The sequence below is a fragment of the Prinia subflava genome, chromosome 1 (assembly GCF_021018805.1).
Source record: "Prinia subflava isolate CZ2003 ecotype Zambia chromosome 1, Cam_Psub_1.2, whole genome shotgun sequence".
Lineage (NCBI taxonomy): Eukaryota > Metazoa > Chordata > Aves > Passeriformes > Cisticolidae > Prinia > Prinia subflava.
This window is the reverse complement of record NC_086247.1, coordinates 116,458,514-116,480,122: the sequence shown is the minus strand read 5'-3', so window position 1 is coordinate 116,480,122 and position 21,609 is coordinate 116,458,514. Positions and strand designations below refer to the sequence as shown.

Here is a 21,609-nt window from a genome sequence, read left to right as displayed (position 1 = left end):
TTATTTTCTAAATTTCAGGCTGATAATGTTTTAAAAAAGCTAACACATAATTCAGAGTCCTCCTCCAGCCTTCACTATCAAAACACTACTTCTTATTCATAACATCTAGAAAATTGGCACATCATTTCTGCAGCACATATCTCTCTTCTAGATAAAATAACTATCCAGGACAAAAGCCTAAGGAAAAGATTTTTTTAAATCTCTTCTGACAGCTTTCTGACAGGTTTTCTCCCCATCTCCTGGCATAACCCTTCCCAGAAATAATTCTCAGCAAGCAGGTTTTGTACCCTGTCCATTTCTATCAGCTGTCTGGCCACAATAGGAAAATACTACACCTACAAACACAAGCTTCACCTCCCATAAATAGAGAGTGCAGCCTTTGTGCTGCCCTGGAAGCTCTTAGGCTGTTGGACAGGGTGGTTTTCAGGAAGCAAGGAGCATCACACTGGTGCTCCAACCCAAGCTGCCACTGGAGCCCCACCCTACGGGCACTGGACACTGTTAACTCCTCCTCCTCTTCCCCTCCCATAACCAGGGGAAGGTGAAACAGGAAGCTCTTACAAATGCACCCAGGGCTACTGGCATAGAACAAGCAAACAGGAAAATCAGGGAACTGAACAAGGATTACTACAGATGGATCATGGAAAACATGTCTGTAGAGTAACACTTCATTTTCCATCCATGTTTAGTATAAATCTGATATTGCCACTGCTCTTCCAAGTCATACACTTCTAGTCAAAACTGTAGTGATGTTTCTTTCCAAAGCATGCTTATTTGGGAAACTTTCTATTAGCAACAAGGCTTTCATTTGGAGTTAGGCATGGAGCTTTTAAAGCAATGTCACTCTTTCTGCTTTCAAGCATTTATTCATATCTTCTGCACTGGGTACCTCTTCCATTACAGACTGCGCTCATACCACAAGGTGTGATAAAATATTTTTTCAAATTTTTTCAAAAAAATGGTCAGCATATCCTTCAAAGAGTAAACAAGCAAGGAGTGCAATGCACTATCTGATTTTCTGTCTTGGAATGGCAAATGTCCTGCATTTGAACTTTAAATTGTGTCTCCTACTGAGGAGGCTGAATCATATAATTCCAAGAGCTTTGGAAATAGGCAAAACCTAGTTTCTGATGTAACTGTGCCTTGGAGACTACAAAAAAGGTCTACATGAGATTTTTTCTGTCATAGGGTCCATCAGATTAGGGCTGATGCTGATGTCTTGCAAAACTAAACATCTCCTCTTAGACCAGAGACCCATTAATATTTTTCCACAAGTCAATCAACTTCTAGACTTTGATGCTTTGTGAAATTCTGCAACAAACCATCGGCTCGTGAACAGAATTCACATGCAGAGACCAGTACATGTTTAGTACACCTGTTAAAGCTTTGCCTCACTAACAATTAATTCTTAGTACACAGACTTACAACTTCTCCCTCAGCAGATGAAAATGCAGAAATATAACAAATGTTTGCTAAATGCTATCAAACTGTTTTCAGAATTTAATTATTTGCTATTCCTCTGAAAATTTTCAAATCATATTTTTAAAAGCTACATAAGCACTATTTGTAGCCATAGTTTGTCTCAATAAATAAAATTTAGCTATTTAAATCCCATCCAGTTGATTAAACTTTTTAGATCAGATAAACTTGCAGTGAACCTGGGATTCTTCAGGGTCTGTTCCAGTGGGTTATTTTCAGTTTAAACAGCTGTGTTGTAACAATTTCCTTTTATATGTGACTTGAGGGTACCCATTTGCTTCACAATTAAGAGCATAGCACCTACAAATGTTCAGCTAACCAGATTGTTAATTGCTATGTTTGCTTTAGTCTTTCTTGGCATAAACAGAAAATATTCCTCCTGAAACTGAATGGTTCAAAGGTTCACACCTTCCTAACTTTATTCAGGTTACTCAGTTTTTACTTTTCCCTCTACTCCATGTCCAGGGATTTAACTGATAAAAGTTTGCATACTCCATGTTATCTCTTCTAGTCTCTGCTTCAATGAAAGCTTCTGCCTTTGCGGAAATCAGTGCTGAATGTTTTCTTCAGAGGCAGCCAGCAAAAAGTGAGTTTGTTTTAGAGTAAAGTCATCAGTAACAAATAAAGAACTCTTATGTTGGTAATAAACTGAAATAGAGTGAAAAATGTTATAAAATACACCTTACTAGGATTATTTGCTTAGTATTTGGTTTTATTAGTTCTTATGTACGTGTCTGACTTTCTCGACTGATAAGTTACTTTTGCTTTCACCTCTCCTAATACTTCCATTAAGTTCATCTGAATCCTCAAATTCCCTGAAGATTGTCTTTAGATAAAATTAGAGGCATAACTGCTGAATAAATGGGAGCATTCCTCTGTAAACATACAACACAATGTCAGCACTTCTGTCATCTGATTTCTGAGTAGAATTTAATATATGAGCTGTGACTAGCTTATGACCTGTCCCATAATGTGGGATTCATCTAAATGTAGATGCAGCTGAGCCAGTCCCTCATTATAGACTGAATAGATGAATGAGGACTTTCAGGGTTCACTTCATGCCAAAGCAGACGTATAGCTTGCATTGCAAGCTACCTTTGTGCATTTTTACCCATGCAGAACTTGGAGAAGCTGCTGATTTTTCTCCATTATATTTTGTGAAGAAGCTTAGGCTGATTAGCTCAGATGCCTACATCCATCACAACCAAACTCTCACGCTAATTAGGACTGCCAGAGACTACTTATTTTCTCTGAAACATGTCTGAACTTTTATTCAAGTTTCTCCTTGGTCATGCTGTTCTCAAGTGAAAGCTGTTGAAAAGCAGCCAGCAAATGGCCAAAATTCTGGACTTCCCTCTACTGCTTTTGGGATGTAGTCCAGACATGCTGCCAAACTCATTTGTTCCTCTGGAAGTGCATGAGGGTCAATAGGTCTTTAGAAATCCATTTCCTATGACTCAGTTTATGACCCTGATGTCTCAGTCAAGGGAAATGCTAAGTTATTGACGAGAGAGAATATCCAGTTCAGGTGTTCTGTTATGGACCACTTGCTTGACCTCGGTTTAGCCACAGATCATAAGTGGATCTCCACTGACACTGTGTACGACTGCCAGTGAAGTCTATCAAGATAACGCTGCAGTCGATCGTGAAGAGACATATTTACAAAGGTCATTTTTTGATTAAACACTTTTTTTCTGCCTCACATTGACATGCTGAAGCCCCCAGAAGTTCTGTTTAAAGTCTAACATGATGTGTGGGTTGCCTTCTTGGGCTGATAACGGTCAGCAGCTGATTTGTCCCCAAAGGCTTTGTCAGCTTGGAGAGAATTTTTGGAACTATGCAAAACTACTCAGCTAGTCTATACATTTGGAGGTTGCTGCTAACCATCCCTGGCATATGAGCTAAACATAGCAGCGTTCAATAATGTGCTGTTCACAAAGGAAATGGGAACACGGAGGATGATGCTGCATGTCAGCACACATGATGGGAAGGCAAAGGTCACTTTGCAAGGTGTAAACTATGAGCGGCAAGGCAGGTGACAGCAGCTCTGATGACAGCATCCTCACACTCAGGACTGACATATCTGCCAAAGGTGGACTTGGCAGATGGCCACACATGGATCCCAGGAAGCAGTATTTGCATGGGAACAAACTTCATAGTGCTGTTAAAAAGGGCTTCAAGTCTCTGAAAACTAGGCTCACTTTACCACTGCTCTTACCAAATTATATGCTACTGAGATAATGTTTAGGAACAACATGGTTTTGATATGAGTCTATTTTTACTTTCTTACTTCCAAAATAATATAAGCATGACTTATCCACCCCTCCCTCAAAATAGTTATAGTTGCAAACTAGTCTATGTAAGAAGAAATTTATAGAGTAACAAGGGATTAACAATTATTGACATTTATAATTATAATTCCATTTCAGTTATATAATTTAACAATTAGCAAAACAATCTGAAAACCTAGAACTATGGAAAATCCTGAGGAAGAAAAATACAAGAAATTCTAATAGATATCTTTTAAAAATTCAGCTGGCCTATTGTATTAACTACAAACAGTGATCACAAGGCACAACTGGTTAAAAGACCTCAACTCCAAAGCACATTAAACAAGCCTAAAGTTGTATCCATTTCATTAAGGGTTACCAATAACTTGGTTAAACCCAGCACATTTTAAAACCTTGCAGCATACTAACACACTTTTTAAAGTTTACTTGTAATAGTAGTTCATTAACATACTGTTTCTGTGCATTTTAAGACTTGCAGCATGTAGGTTCTCTGTTAATATTATGAATTTCTTGAATTTAAGATTGCATAGTTTTGACAATTAGCTTATTTAAATTACTTTAAAGCAGAATGAACATCTATGAAAGGTAAAAAATTTATTACAAAAACATTTATTACAGAAATTTGCTATTGATTGTTACAAATTGTTTCTAGAATGCACATGTTCTTTTACTGTTCTTAATTATTTTAATTAAGATTTCTGCATGTCAGTTAGAATTGGTTCAGAATGGAAAATTCCATCCTCTCTGTGTCTCTCAAAGTAGGTAAGCACACATGTTCTTAAGAGGGTTTTTTGTATATCAAGTATATGTAAATAAGGAAAAGAGCTTCCAAAAGCTATTGAAAAGGGATATAATTCTATAAAGTCAAAATTAACATAAAACCAACATAGACTTTTTTTTAGAGCATTAATTATCTCAGCCTGAAACAGGAAAATTGGAACATTGATGACATATGTCAGTAAAATAATTAAAATACTAAAGAAGGAATGGGATTTCTATAATCATGCATAGCGTGACTAAGTAAAACAAAAAAGGGAGAGATCTATCCTAGTTTAAACCTAAGACATGGGAAATAACACATCTTAACCTGAAAAAAATACCCTGGATTGTTTGCCATTGAATAGCTCATACAACACCTTACACTGTTTTCATTCTTACTTGATTTGTCTCAACAGAGCTTTCTTCTTCAGGTTCTGTAAGTTTTTAGTATTTCTCAGGAAATGTCTTGGAGATGGGCTGTAGCATTCCATTGCTCTGAAACCTTCCCTGTCTGAGAGCTGCAGTGGACTTTAAGTTAGTGAAACTGCATATCCTGAATTACTGTGGGAAATTCACAAGCCCTGGGACTGAACACGGCCTGTAACTTTATTGTATGTCACTTGGAAATACACAAATCTTTTCCTTCTACATTTCTTCTGACTAACACTCAGGTAGGCTTCCATTTACGGCCTATCAGTGTGTCTGAAAGAGCTATCTGGCCCTCAGTTAGGGAGAGGATATTCCAGGTTTAACAGGAAACAAAATGCTGCTGCTTTGTGCCCTCTTGAGTCTTCCACGGAACTCAGAGCAGTTAGCTGGGAGTGTACTTACTGCATTGAAGTTGGGGAAGAGGTTCACTGCTGCGGCAGTGTCCAGAGGAAACGGGAGGAACGGCTTAATGTCCAGCGAGGGCTGCAGGGGCGGCGCGGGAGGACGCACCAGGGCTGGAAGAGCAGGGCTCTGGCATGTACCACCTGCAGGTGCAAAGACACAGAAAGCCTTCAGCAAGCGGTGTGATTACCTGGGAGGGGACAAAAGCCAGCACACACACACAACATGGAATAACAAAAAGACAATATGGAACCAAACAAAAACATTTTGACTTGTCCAATAATCACTGTGTTGCTGAGAAAAAGCACAGCTGACTCAGTTATAGCTCTTTGCTGGGAAGTGCTTCAGGTTTCAGTGTATCATGGTTAGAATTACCTTATAAACAATTTCTTTCCATGGATAATCTGGAACAATCATTCAGCATATGTCTAACTTCCCTTGAGAGCTTCAGCTAGTCTCATTCTCTTATAATTTCAGCGCTTCATCCCTACCCCGTTGCTCAACCCTACAAAGGCAGATTATTAAAAAAGATAAAGAACAACATGCTGTTCAGCTCAGCAAAAGTCATGATATTTGCAGACTTCTAATTTTTTAAATTAAATGCTCACTCACGGAGCCAACAGCTTCCACTTCAACCTAAACCTCACAAAACCAACATACCTTGCTGCCTCAACAGTTGATCGATACAAATCTAGAAATAACAGTTTCAGGAGCAAGTGAAATTCTGTTTATGGAAGGTACCGGTGAACACTTTCTGCTCTTTGCAAGGGGTGGAGCTGATTCAGACTGTGCAGCAGAAAGCTCCTCCCAGCTAACCACTAGCTCTGTGGGAACGTGATGCAAATGAATAAATCCCCTTGCATACCAATAAGGTGCTACCTGTTTGCAGCAGACTCTATTTTGCTTATTTGTTTGCCCCTGGCCACAGCCAGCGACAAGCAGGAAGGATCCAAGTTCATTCTCTGCTTTCAGTGTCTCCTGTATTTTGGTTGCCCTCCAAAACATCAATTCCCTGTTAATTAAAGACTATTTGGATCCTAGGAAACTGTTAAAATATGCCAGTGTTCTTCTAATCTGAGAGGCAGGCAACAGACTGTAAAAACCTGCTGGTAAGAGTCCAAGAAACACTGAAAAAAAAATGAAAGGGGAGTTTTACCCTACTCACTGAACAGAGACACAGGCAGACAGATCAACAGAGGGAGAGATCCGAAATCTGTTTCTTTTTTTCCTCTCATACATACAGACATTTCATTAACAAGTTGCATACATCCTTTAAGAGCACAAATATAAAGTAGTCACAATGATAGATGAAATCTCTCCATATTTGGCCAGCAAATCTGCTAACAAGGTTTGTCATGTTACACATTTAATTAAGGGCTAAAAAACCAGGATTTAATTAACCCATTGTAGAAGATCATCCAAGTTATGCTTCTAGGTATAAAATCAGCTGGAGCCAAATTTTGAAGACTGCATTTTTTGCCAACTTTCAACTCCTCTATGAAGTTTTACTAAGAGTCACAAGTAAATTAAAGGTAGTGGATTAGGGGTCACTGCAATCTCATGACAGTTTTTAATCCCAAGATAAACTGCCATATTTGTGGGAGTTTCTACATTTTACCTCAATGTACGTGCATAAGAAATCAAAAGTCTTTGAAGGCAGCAGCTGAGGATTATATGCAACAGAAAAGCAGTGTGCATGCAGCACAGAATTATCAAGTATTTGATTGCCATTGCTTTGGCAATTGCTACATTCCCATGACATTATTACAAAAACACCGTAAAATTAAATCTAACAGGTCAGAATGATGATAACATAGTGTTGAATATGCCAATCATACTACCTCAGAATAGGAAAGACCCATAAAGGTTCTTTTTAAAATGCAGGAAATACTTAGCTTTACTAAGTAAAGCCATAGAATAGCTTAATATAAAATTTTCACACATCATAAAAGGAAGAAGCCCCACTCACTACAGAAAATACAGATTGCAGCTGAGATTGTACAGAATCACACAGAAATTTCAAGGAGACCATTTGCCTGGCAATAGCAAAGAATTTGAGGATAATCAAACATTCTGTGACTCGCAAATGCAAATGTAAACTGGACTGAGAAATGTCACCTGTGCTTGGGGACACAGCTCATCGGGTGTATTATCTCAGTGCTTCGGAGAAGAGCCTCCCGGGTTTAAACTACCTAGAGCAACAGCATTGGTATCCCAAACTCATCTAAGATACCAGGCCACGGAGGATGAAACATTTCTATTCTGTGATCCTTTGCTGTGGCATGACTCGGCACTGCCGCACCTGCTGCTGCCAGCCAGTGCGATGCAAAGCCATCTGGGGACGAGAGCAGTCTCTAAATGGAAAAATCCAGCCAGCTCTGCAGGACCTTGGCTGGGGACTCAGAGCCTCTGGAACGGAGTTTAAAATCTACCACAGTCCTGGCCACAGTGGCACAGAAAATTAGTATGTTCAGGAGCACAGCTGCTCTTTGATTTTTCAATATTGTCAGACATGTTCCTAAATGATGAAGCATGTGAGAGCATCATGAAATCTGAGCCTTTGCTTGAAAAAAATCTCTAATGTTTATGGCTGCAAAAATTATCCTCTCTTTCCATTTAATATGCACAGAGTTGTAGTCTAGAATCTGCAACAGAAAAACTGAAATGGCAATCATTTTTGTGACAGCTTAGTTGGACAACCTTTGAGAATGCCAGTGTTAACTATTTCACATCTAATCCATTGGCAGAGGGATGGGGAGGGGTAGAAGCCCATTGCGAAGAGTTCTTGAAGAGTGTACACAGATAAATTCCAAGTGTTACAGAATGTTAGATTACAATGAAGAACTGCAAAATTTGCTTATGACAGTTTTGGTGTTGTGTAGGATAAAGTTTCTCCACAAAGGCCTCCAGAGCATTCCCCGAGCAGATGCAACACTGCTGACCAATGCACAATGAGGGTGAAGGTTCAATGTCAGCCTTTTTACAAGCTTCTTACCAGCAAGGTTTTGATAACATTGACCAATAAAACTAGGAAAAAAAATCCCACAACATTGATAGGCTTTGTCCACAGCCTGTGCTCCATGCTCAGTATTATTATTATTACCTGAAGTTCACAAAGATAACCTTGGGTCTTTATGAGGAGCATGCTGCAATTACTTAAAATGGCAGGATAATAAAGTATTTTCTAATTCCAGTCTTATAAGTTAGAGTCTCATGTCTTTCTAAAGAAGAGGAGAATCAGATTCTAAATGGGAGATGAATGTTCAGAGATTTGAGAAATTCACGTCAATATTTTTTATCTCAATTTTCTTCGTAGGGAGACCAAGAATAATAAAACTTCAAAGCTTAATTGGCTCAGCATCTTCACCAAGTTTGAAGTTATCATTTGTTTCTTCAATTTTCAGACAATTTAAATCACAGGTAAGATAATCTCTTGGACAGAGGCACTGGCTATCCATCCAAAATAAGTATGAGCATACAAGTTTGGGGAAAAGCTTGCAACAAACCTTTGCCCCTTCCTATATCAGGTTGAGACTGTTTTTGAGAACTCCTCCACCGTCAATCAAACAGCACATTCTTGCACAGGGATGCAATTTTGGGTTTCTAGCTGGGACTAGACATTTTGCCCTACCACTAGGTAACCTGGTTTGGAATACAACAGCATGCTCTGAGTGTAGACAGCCCACGTGCTACAAAGCCATGTGCACAACATGAGGTTCTCGCTCTTGGTGACACAGCCCAGGCAACTGGGTCTCCTTCTGAAACCACTGGTGATATGAACTTCATTGGCACAAGACCTTTCTTGCCCGAATCAAGGGAATATGACAGAAACAGATAAAGAGGTGATTCCTGCCTATTGTGCCTCAAAAAGTCCATTCCATAAGGAATTGGCACGTTTTATTTGTTTTGAGTATGAACGGGAACAAATACTGATGCCTGACCTTTCTCCTGTTTCCCCTCTACCCCATTTTGACTTTAGAGACCATGTTTCCCTATGGAACTGAAAACAGATTTTAAAGTGAGAATCATTCTAAAAAGAAAGAAACCATATGTCATTAAAAATGCTGAAGTTTTAATCCTACCTTAATTTTTTTTGTGACAATTCTTTACAAAAAGTTAACACGTTCTAGCAGAAATTTTGCTTTCAGTGAAATAGCACTTACTGAAAAGAAAGATTCCCATGTAAATATTTGTGCCCAGTTCACTTGAAATTTTCCTTGGATCAGTATTAGGTAAAGAGTACAAACAGCTTTAAATACTGACCCTAAAATCTGGATTAAGAGAATCACAAAGACTGAATATGCGCAAAGGAAATCAAACCAAATACGCCTAGAGTAAACAGACATCATAAAGTGGGGTGATTTTTAATACAGGGTAATAAATAGCAAGTTTCCTTGATGTTTTTAAAGCAGGCCAAGATCCTCATTCTTCAGGTTCCCTAACAAACAGCTCAACAGTTTGGCAACCACCCATAGCTATATTTTGCAACATGGCTATAGAGAAGTTATGTTACGTCTTTGCATAGTCTTTCCTCATGTACACCCTCAATCCCAATCCTTCAAGTTTAAATTTAATTGCAGATTTAGTTTCCAGAAACAGAATTACAAGATGCATTATCAAATAGTCTCTCTTAAGGAGGAATCCAGCTCAGTTTTTGCAGACACAAAAATGTAGATAATTTTTTTGCAATGCATTTGAAACTTGAAGGTATGTAAACTGGGCAGAAACTCTAAACTAATACCCCATTAATCTAAATCTTTTGCAGGTCTTCCATCACTAACTATTACCATCATAAACACTGAGTGAAAAAGCAAATCTCTGCAGAATTTTATTTTCATTCCTTCATTACTTTGCAATTTTTTCCTTCTGTCCGTGTGCACAGTTATTTTGAATACAGCAGAAACACTAAACTAATGTACCCCTTCCCTTCCTGCCTGGAGTCTGAGTTGGTTTTCAAGATCATAAAGTGGTTTGTCTAAGATATGGATATTTCCATATTTTACAACCCATCTCACACCTCTCTTAATATTTCCATGATAACTTTCTGAGGTCAAAAAATACACACATTCTGCCTTGGCAAAAGCTCAGAGAACCTTTCAGGTGGTATGACTCAGTGGAGAAGCTGGGAAAGTACCACACATTTCCATCTGAAAAGCTGACTTCTTGGAGACTTTAAAGGTAACTTCAGAAGCTATGATGAATATTTTTGATATAGGATCCTAATATTTAAAAGTACACATGCAGTAAGCATTAAAATATATCCTAGAAAGTCTGAGCCAAAACAGGAACTTTCATAGAATATTTTAAAGAACACTGACTCAGGCTATTTTAAAGTATAAAAGGGAAAGCATATGTGGGGAGCTTATGGTCTACCTTATAAATGTTAATAAACTTACATTTGGAAAACTCAATATTAGCTAAAACTTTTAGTTTATTATGAATTAAGTTCGCCAGTGGGCCAAAGAAAAGAAAAATATTTGGAAGGATTTTTTCAAAAAGACAATAAAGACACAAGCATTTAGGAACAGCAGGCTATCCATGGTGAATAATACTTTTTCATGATGTAAAATATGAGGTATCATGTTTATATTTTCAGGGAATCTGATAACATAGTAAATTTTAAGACATCCAAAACTAAAAGAATGAACTTCTCTGGGATCTAACAGAGAAAAATGTGACATGAATTGTAGATGTGGCTTTTAAGAATTCGTTTAATGTAATTTGCCATGGACTTTAGCCATTAGGGTACTCCTTTTTACTGTATGGTAATATTCATTTTTACAAGATACTTTTATCAAAAATTGCTGAATCATGCCTTTAAAAATAAAATCAGTTCCACAGTAAGTAGTACCAGTGATCTAACCTGGCACAGAAAAATAAGCCTCACTTGATCACCACACTACTTATTTGTAGTTATTGTAATGAAGTGACTAAAATATGAACTCAGCAGACCCAAAGTTAGCTAACATGTAACCTGTAACTCTTATGTGCATAAAATCATTAACTTTTGATTTTGAACATTTAATTTTTATAGATTACATATTATTACATATGAACTGAAAGGAGACTGGGTGTAAAAAAATGACGTGATTCCTCTGGAGAATTTATTGCTCAGAAAATCTATTTTCTGACCATTTATAGTCTAAGAACTCAGCTTCTTGTATGGGCTTTTTATCGTTTCGAATGGTTTGTTCCTTTTATAAAATTTATTTCTTTTAGAAGGGAAAATGAGAATCTTAAAGTGCTTTTGACTTCTGTAATGTTCACAGACTCTTTTTGGAGCATGCTTTGATTATTTAATAATCTCAAAAAAATTTAAAAATACTATAGCCACATTTAAACACAATACTTTTACATATAATCACTCTTAGGTCCAGAAAAGAAAGAAAAAACCCAACACTATTAAATATTTGTAGCCCACTTGAAAGCCTTCAAACTGGGACTCCAACCATACCAGCCTTGATCCTGCTGGCTCTCCTGAGACAGCTTGAGGATCAAGTACACTGTGTGGCCATACAGGCTTTCCTTTAACAGGTTTTGCTGTTAGCAATGTTAGCAGTGGCTAGTCCCTTTGAAGAGGATGAATGCAACACTGTTTCAGCTGTGGAGATCTGTGAGTAATTGATTTTTCAGTTCACTGGCCAAACCAAAACAACAGAGAAAATTAAGGGGGGAAAAACCCCACCAGTGGGGTGGTCAGCTGGAGCTCTTCTTTCACCTAAAATGACACCCTATAGCTCCTACTTAGATATTTAACTGTTTTTATTATTTAAATATTGGCAAATTTCAAACATCCAGATCCAAACAATTCAAAATGACTCATTACAAAAATATTTTCTTCCCTTCCTTTTTTTCTTCCAGATTGGCACAAATCAGTATCCACTGTTTATTTATAGACAGCATTTTTCAGTACCTACACTGTTCACCTGGAAAGTTTGAATCAACTCTGGTCATTTGCTGCTATTCAAAGTATTACTTTTTCTAGAGAAAATATTTATTCTCTGGTTCCTGCAAAGGGAGCAAGTTTAGAAGAAGAATTCTTTTTATTATTATTACTAGTTTTAGAAGCCTGCAGCTATGCATCATATAGTGTTTTTTAAAGTCTTTTCTTTTACACAGACAAACATTTTGAAGCACATAAGATCATATATCTCAATAATTTTGATTGGAAAATGTACTCTTCTAGGCATATAGAGGAGTAAATTTCTCTTTTCATTATGTAGAAACCTGTGAAACTACTATTATGATGCTGGACCGGGAAAATGCAGAGACAAATTTGCGTGTGTACTCTGATACCCATTATCTCCTGTCATTATTTCCTTTATTTGCTAAACAAGCTCAGGTTTCTGTCCCCATTTTGCTACCTTTTTCCCTCCTTCGCCTTTACCATCTGTATTACAGGAAGGTGGGCCCATCTTATAGAAAATGAAGTCCAGTCTTACTGAAGGGGATTAAAGTGCTCAGCATAGTGCAGATCTTGCCCACCTCAGGCCACAAGGCTAATTAATGTCAGAGCCCTGTTAACCCAACAAAGAATCACCTCTTTTGCCCCATATCTAGAATATGCTACAGACCTCAGGAAACACTCAACTGAATAAAATACTGGTGTGTTTTGTTTTGGTTTTGGTTTTTGTTTATGTAACAGCTACTGAAAAACCATGATCTGAACTCTAGTACTTAACACTGTCAAGCAAGGAATTCATCTAACTCACTATGGGCCACATCTTATATGGGTTTTAAATTGCACAAGGGCAGAGACTTAGCTTTTTATTTTAGCAGCATGACCTACCTAATTGAGCTCTTCAGGGTCCTTTGGGCTTTCACTGCACTTGATCAGACAAATTTGGATTTTTTTTCCCCTACTGGAAACTGTTGGATCACTGAAAGCTAAATGATCCAAAATTAATGTTCCACTTTCTGTGAAGTTCTGTCTGTTTCTAGTATAAGGAAACAACTAGAAATTGTCCAATTTAATCACCATGCTTATTAACAGCTGCCCATACCAAGTACCAACCATGCCAACTACCAGAGAACCAGAAAGCCCAAGACTGGAAGTCATGGCTTTGGAGAAGACAAACTAGAATGCCCATGAACCTCAGCTCTTGAGAACAGAGGAGCTTTTGATTTCTATTTGACTTACCAAAAAAATCAAATATCAAACACCCAGCAACCTTACTTTTTTCTCTATGCAATTCCAGTATTAATTCTCTGGACACTTCTACCTGGCAAGAGATTGTCCCAGTTGTTCAGCTAGGAACCTAGGACAGAGAGCAAAAGTCTTCTTCCCAAAGCTTACACAGGAATCTGTGGCAAACAAAGGAACTGACCTCTAAGTCTCCAAATTCAGTACTCTGAGCACTGTAATATCTTCTCCTGCTTTTAGGCTAACAGCAAAATGAACGTGCTTTCACTTAGATTTGAATGATCTCACAATGTCAAAACTTGTTCTTCCTTCAGTGCCATAAATGCTAGAGGGAAGAGGAGTTCACCGATGAGTCTACATCTATATTACTGATTCCATTTTCTTTTGGCAAATTACATAACCCCATCTCTATTTTACAGCTTCTTCCCATGCTGCTCATGTTTTATACTACTTTTTACTTTCTTTGGTAAGAAAGTGAATTCAAGGAAGTGAAACGTCTGCCTTGCACAGAGTGATCTAGAAATGTACAGAGACATTTCTACCACCATACAGTGGACAGGACAGAAAAGATGGCTGAGAAGGGACCTCATCAATGTAAGTAAGTGTTGGAAGGGAGGATGTCAAGAGGATGAAGCTGGGCTCTGCTCAGTGGTGCCAAGTAATAGGACAAGTGGCAATGGGCAGAAACTGATGCACAGGAAGTTCCATGAGGAAGAACTTCTTTACTGTGTGGGTGACTGAGGACTGGAACAGATTTTTCAGAGGTTGTGGAGTCTCCCTTCACCAGAAATACTCAAGAACCATCTGGATGCAGCCCTGTGCTATGGGCTCTAGGATAACCCTGCCTGAGTAGGGAGATTGGACCAGTTGACCCACTGTGGTCCCTTCTAACCTGACTCATTCTGTATTTCTGTATAAAAAATAGGTTTCCCTTTTCTTTTTATTATGATCTTGGCTAGTTATTCCCACACAAAGCAGCTACCCTAGCATGATTTCCAGCCTGCAGCAGAAAGATTTACTTTCAGACTCAAGCTAAGATGGGAAGCATGGGTGTTTTCAGAGGAGCACTACAACTCAATGAAGTTAGAGGAAGGGCCCAGTGTTACAAATGTGCATTTCCCCAAAACTGCATGCACAGTGTTTCTTGACACCTTTCAGCCTATAAACATATTTTGTGACAGTGTTGAACCGATTGCACCATTGTTTACTGACACACCGTGGGTGTTTCCTAACCAGTGGGTCAGTATGTGGTTTGTAATGTCTACTGAACGATACTAGATCTTATGAGATCATGTCCAGAAAAAATGTAGTTACAAACTAACTGGATCTAAACACTGAAACACGAGGAAGAAACTGCTGAAGGCCATTAAGATACATCCCAAAGTGTGCTCCCCTGAGGTCACAGGCTCCTGCTAGATCCTAACTACAAAGGTTCAAAAAATTCCCACCATAAACAAATAAGCTAAGCAAAAATACAAGCAACAGTCAAGCATTATAAAAATCACATTAATTTTAAAGCTTTACACTTTTTGACATTTAAAGAAGTCTTTGACCTGGCATATTCTGCAGTTGGATTTTTCTGATGGTTTTATAAAGGTCATGTTTATGGTATAATGAGCACAAATTTCCAACGGTTATTAATCAGAAGAACACTGTATTGCAAACAGATTTTCAAAGAATTTTTCATTTTTATGAATATATTGAATACGATGAATATATTATCAGCTTTAAAAGAGCCATTTTTCAAAACCATGCTTGGGGAAGAAATAACTATTAACTTCTGGTGTCTTTACTAGAAAGAAGCGTATGACTGCAACAAATATGTAACTAATGTCATGAAATGGACACACTCCACTGGTAAACTCTATGAAAATAGTTCTGTGTAGCAATGCATCTTCTATTGAGAACCAGTAATTCCATTTAGCATTAATAATTCACTGGAAAGTGTTTTTACACATTTGTAACTGCATAGTGCAAAGTAAGTGGAAGTTAATGACAAGTTACTGCATGTTTCCAGGGTACCACTTCACTCTTCTGCTGTCAAACCTCTGCTGCTTTACTGAATAACAGGTAGACCAACTTCTGAGAGTGATGAAGTTAGGAGAAGGATGGCAGAATCCAAGCCAAAAGAGCAAAGTCAAAGCTAGCTTCACAGAGGGAGTGGAAGGGAAGGAAGGAGAGAGGTGCATTGAGAAAAAAAGTGACAGAAAGTCTATGGTTTTGCAGCTGCACTTGGCTGTTGGTCTTACAGGTAGCACACAAGAGAAATGAAAATACCTCCATCAACCTATGCCAGTGTCACATGGATGACTCCCTCCTGAACAAACCTCACAGAGCTGCACACATAGGCCTGCCTATGTGCATGTATGTGACAAAAACACATACTCATTGTGACAAATTCACATTTTACATTTTTCTTTCCCATTCATAACAGCATAAATGCTTGAACAATACATCAGAAACCACCACAGTCTCAAAAGCTTTGATTCACAAAAAAAAAAAAAACAAAACAAAACCCAACACATGCATGTTTAAAATGATTAGGTTTATGATCTTTCATAGGTAGGCAAAAGAATAAGTGAAAAAAATGAGAATGGAACCAAAAGCAAAGGATTTGCTAATGGATAGTGACCACTGCCACAGTAGATAGAAGAACGTTCTACCGGACAGGATCCTGGACAAAAAGATTTGCAGTTCACAGTGGTTTGAAAGATACTTGTTAAGTTAAATTATAGGTCATATCATCATTTTTCCTGTATGTATGTATTCCTAAATGAAAAAAACTTCAAATTATTTGGCTCAGGAACTTTTTCCAACAATAAAATATCTTAACTCCCACTCTGAATTAAATACCTGAAGTTCTTAAAGAAAATTAAACCAAAACAGCAAACACAAATATCTTTCTCAGGATATAAACCCAGAAAAAAAGCCTATTAGATCACATGGCCCAATTGTCTCTAAACTTCAACCCATTACTTTTCATAAAACCTCTGCTATACTTCACTGAAATGAAACAAGTTGAATCCCCAGGAGATACAGCTGTTTGTGCAAAAAGCAAGAGCCTGAGGCTCTGTGACCAAGTGTTTCTGGAAAAAGAAGATGCAAGCCTGAAGTTTCCCTAGCAGGAAACTCATGCTTTGTACTGAGAAGCAAAGAAAAAGCAGACACTGCTTGGCAGTTTGCTGTCCCCACGGAGACAGGGGAAGAGAGGGACAAACTGTTTAGTTAACTGTTAAGTTTGAACCTCATTGGGACAGAATTTTATGCCATCTCAAATCACTGTGTCAGCCATGACTATACCCCGGATTTTCATCAGCAGGCAATTAAAAAAAAAAAAAAAGAATGTAAACTGTCGTACTGGGGAGAGAAAAAAAATCTATATCTCCTGTTAAGTACTCAAGTATTTGAAGATTAGATTAGAGTCACTCCCCTCAGCATTAAGCAACAGAGATCAGCTTACATCTTAATGGAGCTGTGCCATCAGATGTTGCTTTCTTGCCCCACTGTGGAAAAGTTCAGGTTCAAGTTGAACACACACACAAAAGCGTGACCACTAACAACAGAGCAGAATGAGAAATTCACCAGGAATTTGCACATCACTCCTGACTTGCTAGGAACCTTTTTGCTGTCCTGATAAATTGGTCAGTCATTCTTCATCTGCCTGAAAAAAGTTAGGGATGCAAACGATCAGCAATTCTGCACTGCAGGACAGAGCTTTGAGTTCAGCAAGGGAATCAGAAAGGAGAGCTGTTGCTGATAAAGCACAAAGCCCTGAAGACAATGCTAAGGGCAAGGAGTTCACATCCAGTTTGGGAGAGGGAACAGTGGAGGGGAAAGGAGGGGAAGTAAGACGGCAGAAGGAAAAACAAGACTGGAATAAAAGAATGGGATCTTGGAAATCAATGGCAGAAATCTGAACCTTGGCCAGAATCAATTAAACTGTTGTCTTCTGGAAATTCTATATCCAGTCACAGATTTAATTTTAATAAAGTTTAAATAGGACATGTTATAGTGTACTTAAATAGTAGTAATTGTGTAACTCCATTGTATCTACAAATTACATCTTTGCCAAACATTATTTAGTGCAATCACATGCTGCTCTTGTGCAATTCAAATGATTTTATTTTTCTCCCTTTCTTAAACAGAGATAAACATGTGTCATATGATATGCTGCAATACAGTTAACACAGAACTAGGTGTTAATTCACAGTATATCCTGGTAAGTAAATGTTTTTGTTTTCATCCAAAAAAAAAGTGGGATTGTGCTTCTACATGCATAGCTGCAATGGAAAAAAAATCAGAAAAAAAAAAGAAAGTACAAATTCCAAAGGACTGACTCCACTGCCCAAGCAGGGTACCTTCATTCTCACTAACAGATCCCAGCCATGACCCCTCTGCACCAGGGAAAACATAACAAAACAGACTTATTGAATTAATTTTTATATTTTTTTTATTCTCTGTCATTAAGGACCACTCTGAAACCATGTTTAAATAATCTTTGAATCAGGCTGTGGGTTTACACATGCCACTGCAATTACAAAGTTACAGATAATTATTCTTCTGTGCTAATTTGGCTGATGCTTTGTTTCAAGATGCAATTGCTTGTGGACAAAGAGGAGAAAACTGCAAAAATTCAACTTTTTCTGTGTTGCAAAGCTCTGTCAGAATTTACCTTCTCTTCAGATCTACATGGAAGCTACACTTTCACACATTATGTAGAAAAAAATTCTTTTAAAAGTTTCAAAAAATGGAAGAAATCAAGGTCTGTATTTTAATCAAAGGCCCATATTGAAGCCTGCTCTGTAAGTCCTCAGCACCTCAGGGGAATGTCCCAATAGTTGGGCTGTTGACTAACTGGGGAGACTTGCACAATGATACCATTTTGGAGCAGTTTAGTTTTGTGTAAATGCGTATTCACTTCACGGAGGTATTTAGCTTGTGTTTCCAAGAGCCCACAAAAAACCCTTGACCTCAGGGCTAGTGTTTTTCTGGGGATGTGAACAGATTCTTTTACAGTGGAGAAGTTCTAACAAAATGGCCATTTATAAAAAAGGACTATGAAAACTTTCATTTTGGCAAGCTTACACCTGATGGAGCTGATTCAGGCAAATGCTCTGAGAGCTGGAATATGTGGTAGTTATTAGGTTGACTGTCCTTCTCTTGACACTTGTGAAAATGCTGGCAGGTCTGTTTTTCAAATCTCTACATAAAATATGCTTATAATTAAAAAAAAAATATTTTCAAGCAAGTAAAATTATCTCCTGTCATTCTCTATAGGTGGGGAAAGAGCACTACTGCTTTTGCAGACAAGACACAAAGGACAAAAGAAATTTTTGTCCTATTTTCCAGAAACACAGGCATGTCAAGCCCAATTTATCTAATCCATGACATGTTGGATGCTCCAGGCTGCATCTACAGAAATAGATAAAGGCTTGTCCTCCACAGATTTAATGAATGGGAATCCCTGCCCCTAGCTAATATAAATCGTTCTTGTTGGTGGATAATTCTATTGATTACAATCCAGTTACATTTACACAAGTACACATAAGAATTTTCTGTAAAGCAGCACAAACTGTGGGCCAAAAATTGCAAACCTAGTAATATGTACATATTTGTTTAAGCTGCATGAAGATGTGATTTTTCAGTTTTTTCCATATCCTATCCTGATGTTCCTTAAGTGTGTTTTAGTATCATGTGACATAAAATTATTCCATGAAAAATCTACATGTGATTATTCACTATACTCAGAGCTTTTTCCTCACATGAAAAGCAAAGAAATTTTTATAGGTTCTGACACATATTTTGCTATAAGGTTTCCTGAGTTGACCACAGAGGTTGTAGCTGTAAACAGAAGGCTCAGACCAGTATCCTCTGTACCTTGGTTACCATTTGATATGGGCAAAATTCCAAAAGGAAAAGAAACCCAACAAACCAAACAAAAACTCCACACGGAAAATCACCCCCTGCAGGGGTATGAAAGGTGGCGAGGAGCGGTCTGCATACCAATGTGCAGATTTCACTGCTGGCTAGGGATACCACGGCATGGTTGAAGGAACAAATTCTATTTATCTGCACTTTTATATAGGCCAGGAACAGCCTGAAACCCTCTCTAAAGAAAAAGAAATATTATAAACTCTCAAGTAATAGTACCTTTCCTGGACTGCCCTTTAGTCAGCCTGGCTATGTTCTGGTCCTCTATCAAGACATCTTAAAATTTTATAGCCCCTGTTAGGAACCAAACACAGAAAAATGTCATAAAACATTTAAATAACGTTTTAGAGACAGCCATGCTCGCTCATACAATCTCAGTACTCAGAATATTTACTTCTAGCCTATATAATGAAAAAAATTTCACTTTGTGTGTATAAAAAATCAAATCAGGCATTTATCGATTTTGCCCGTATAGTTATTAATGGTCTATAATTCAGCATTTCTTGAACTCTAAATATATATTGAAATAGGCCTTGCATAAAAGAAGCCCACCTCAAACATTTCAGTTTGTTGTAGTCAAAGGCTATTTCTCATCTACCTGCTTCCTAAGGTGTTCAAAAAAATCAAGCTTTGGGCATAAAACACTAGAACTTACTCTACAGAAAAAAAGCCAAAAAGGCTCAGTTAACATGCTTTATTTTATTTTTAAGGCTTTCTCTGTTGGAAAGGCAAAATGAAATGAAAGACATAGCTTTGATTCTGTTGCATTACACAGTTAAGAGATACTAAAGGAAATGGGGCTTTTTGAAAGGCATTTCTACAAAGCCTTGTAACCATGATGAAACAGAATACAGTACCAAGAGGAGAAAAATTCCAGTGTGCCCTTTTCTGACAGTCCACATGGATCAGAACGATCAGGATCTTGCAGCTTCACAATTTTAAGTCTATCATAATTCCAGATGTTGCTGAGTATGCTATATGTATATATGTATTTGCTCTGATTCATGTTAAGTCATTGCATTGCTTTGCTTCAATTATATGGAATGAAGACCTAATCACAGCATTTGCCACATTTCTAATATTTTTATTACTTTTTCACATTAAAATAGAAAAGCAATGTTTAGTCAACAGACTGTTATCTAACTGAATTTTGTGTCAAGTGTTTGAGGTATTCCTCAGTATGGTTTTATGACTTGAGATGAGCACATCACCCCCCCTACCAAAATTAAGACCTTTGAATTTTAATGAATTTGGGATGTTCATCTGATCAGAAGAACCTTACACAACCTAAGAAGCAAGGAGGACAATGTAAGAGCAAAGAGCCTTTAACAGAACCATGTGTTGACAAGCTAGATCCCTCCTCCCATCCTCCCACTCCACTGCTAAGGAGTGAAGGGAGCCTCACACACTGTAATCATCTTTGCTTTCTATAAGAGGTAATCCTACAATACATTTCCAAGAATGAAATTATATTAAACCGGTGAAGTGAGCCAACCAATTCTCAGATTGCTATAGAAATGCAAGGACTTGCTAAGCCTCAGACAAACCTCAATCCTACAAATACTTTTGCACAAATTTAACTGTTCCAATCCCTCACATCAGTGAAACAATGTCAGAAAAGTTAATTATTTTTTAATTCAGAAGTGCATGCAGGAATGGAGTCCATCTCTTATTTGTGTGATTCCATCTGACAAAACATTCAAAATGTTCCATAACAATGAGTTTTAAACAAAGAGATCTGCTATTCTACTAAAAAGGAATTAAAAATTTACCAAGGGTGCTGAATTTGAAGATGAAGCAAAACACCAAATACTCAACCCACATCACTATATACAAGAGAATTTGGTTGTGTAATCCAGAATCTGGCACTGCTTTCTTTAAAAACAAAATGAATCCACAAAGTACCAAGATACAGAAGAGAAATGCATGATGAAACTTATAAACATCAGATGAAAATGAAGATACTCTAAGTATACTGCCAAAGATGCAAGAAGACGTCCATCTCTCTGACATTATTAAAAAAATCAGAACAATTGGTGTGACAAGAACACACTTCCTGTATCTAGAAATGGCACTAAAAAACTCCCATAATCTTATTAAAAAAAGACAGCGTGTTGAGAAGAAGAGGCCTATGTCTCTATATGATTCCAGTGGCTTAAGGAGGGTTACACTGGG

The 21,609-nt window shown here is 37.7% G+C and overlaps 1 protein-coding gene across 1 annotated transcript in view; it reads right to left on the bottom strand.

The window, feature by feature from the left end:
• ZNF385D (zinc finger protein 385D) overlaps positions 1 to 21,609 on the bottom strand; it is a 427,490-nt gene that overhangs the window by 134,332 nt on the left and 271,549 nt on the right. Inside the window, exon 3 of the mRNA XM_063409080.1 lies at positions 5,361 to 5,503. Within this exon, the coding sequence (XP_063265150.1) occupies positions 5,361 to 5,503 (143 nt within the window). The remainder of the gene's footprint in view (positions 1 to 5,360; positions 5,504 to 21,609) is intronic.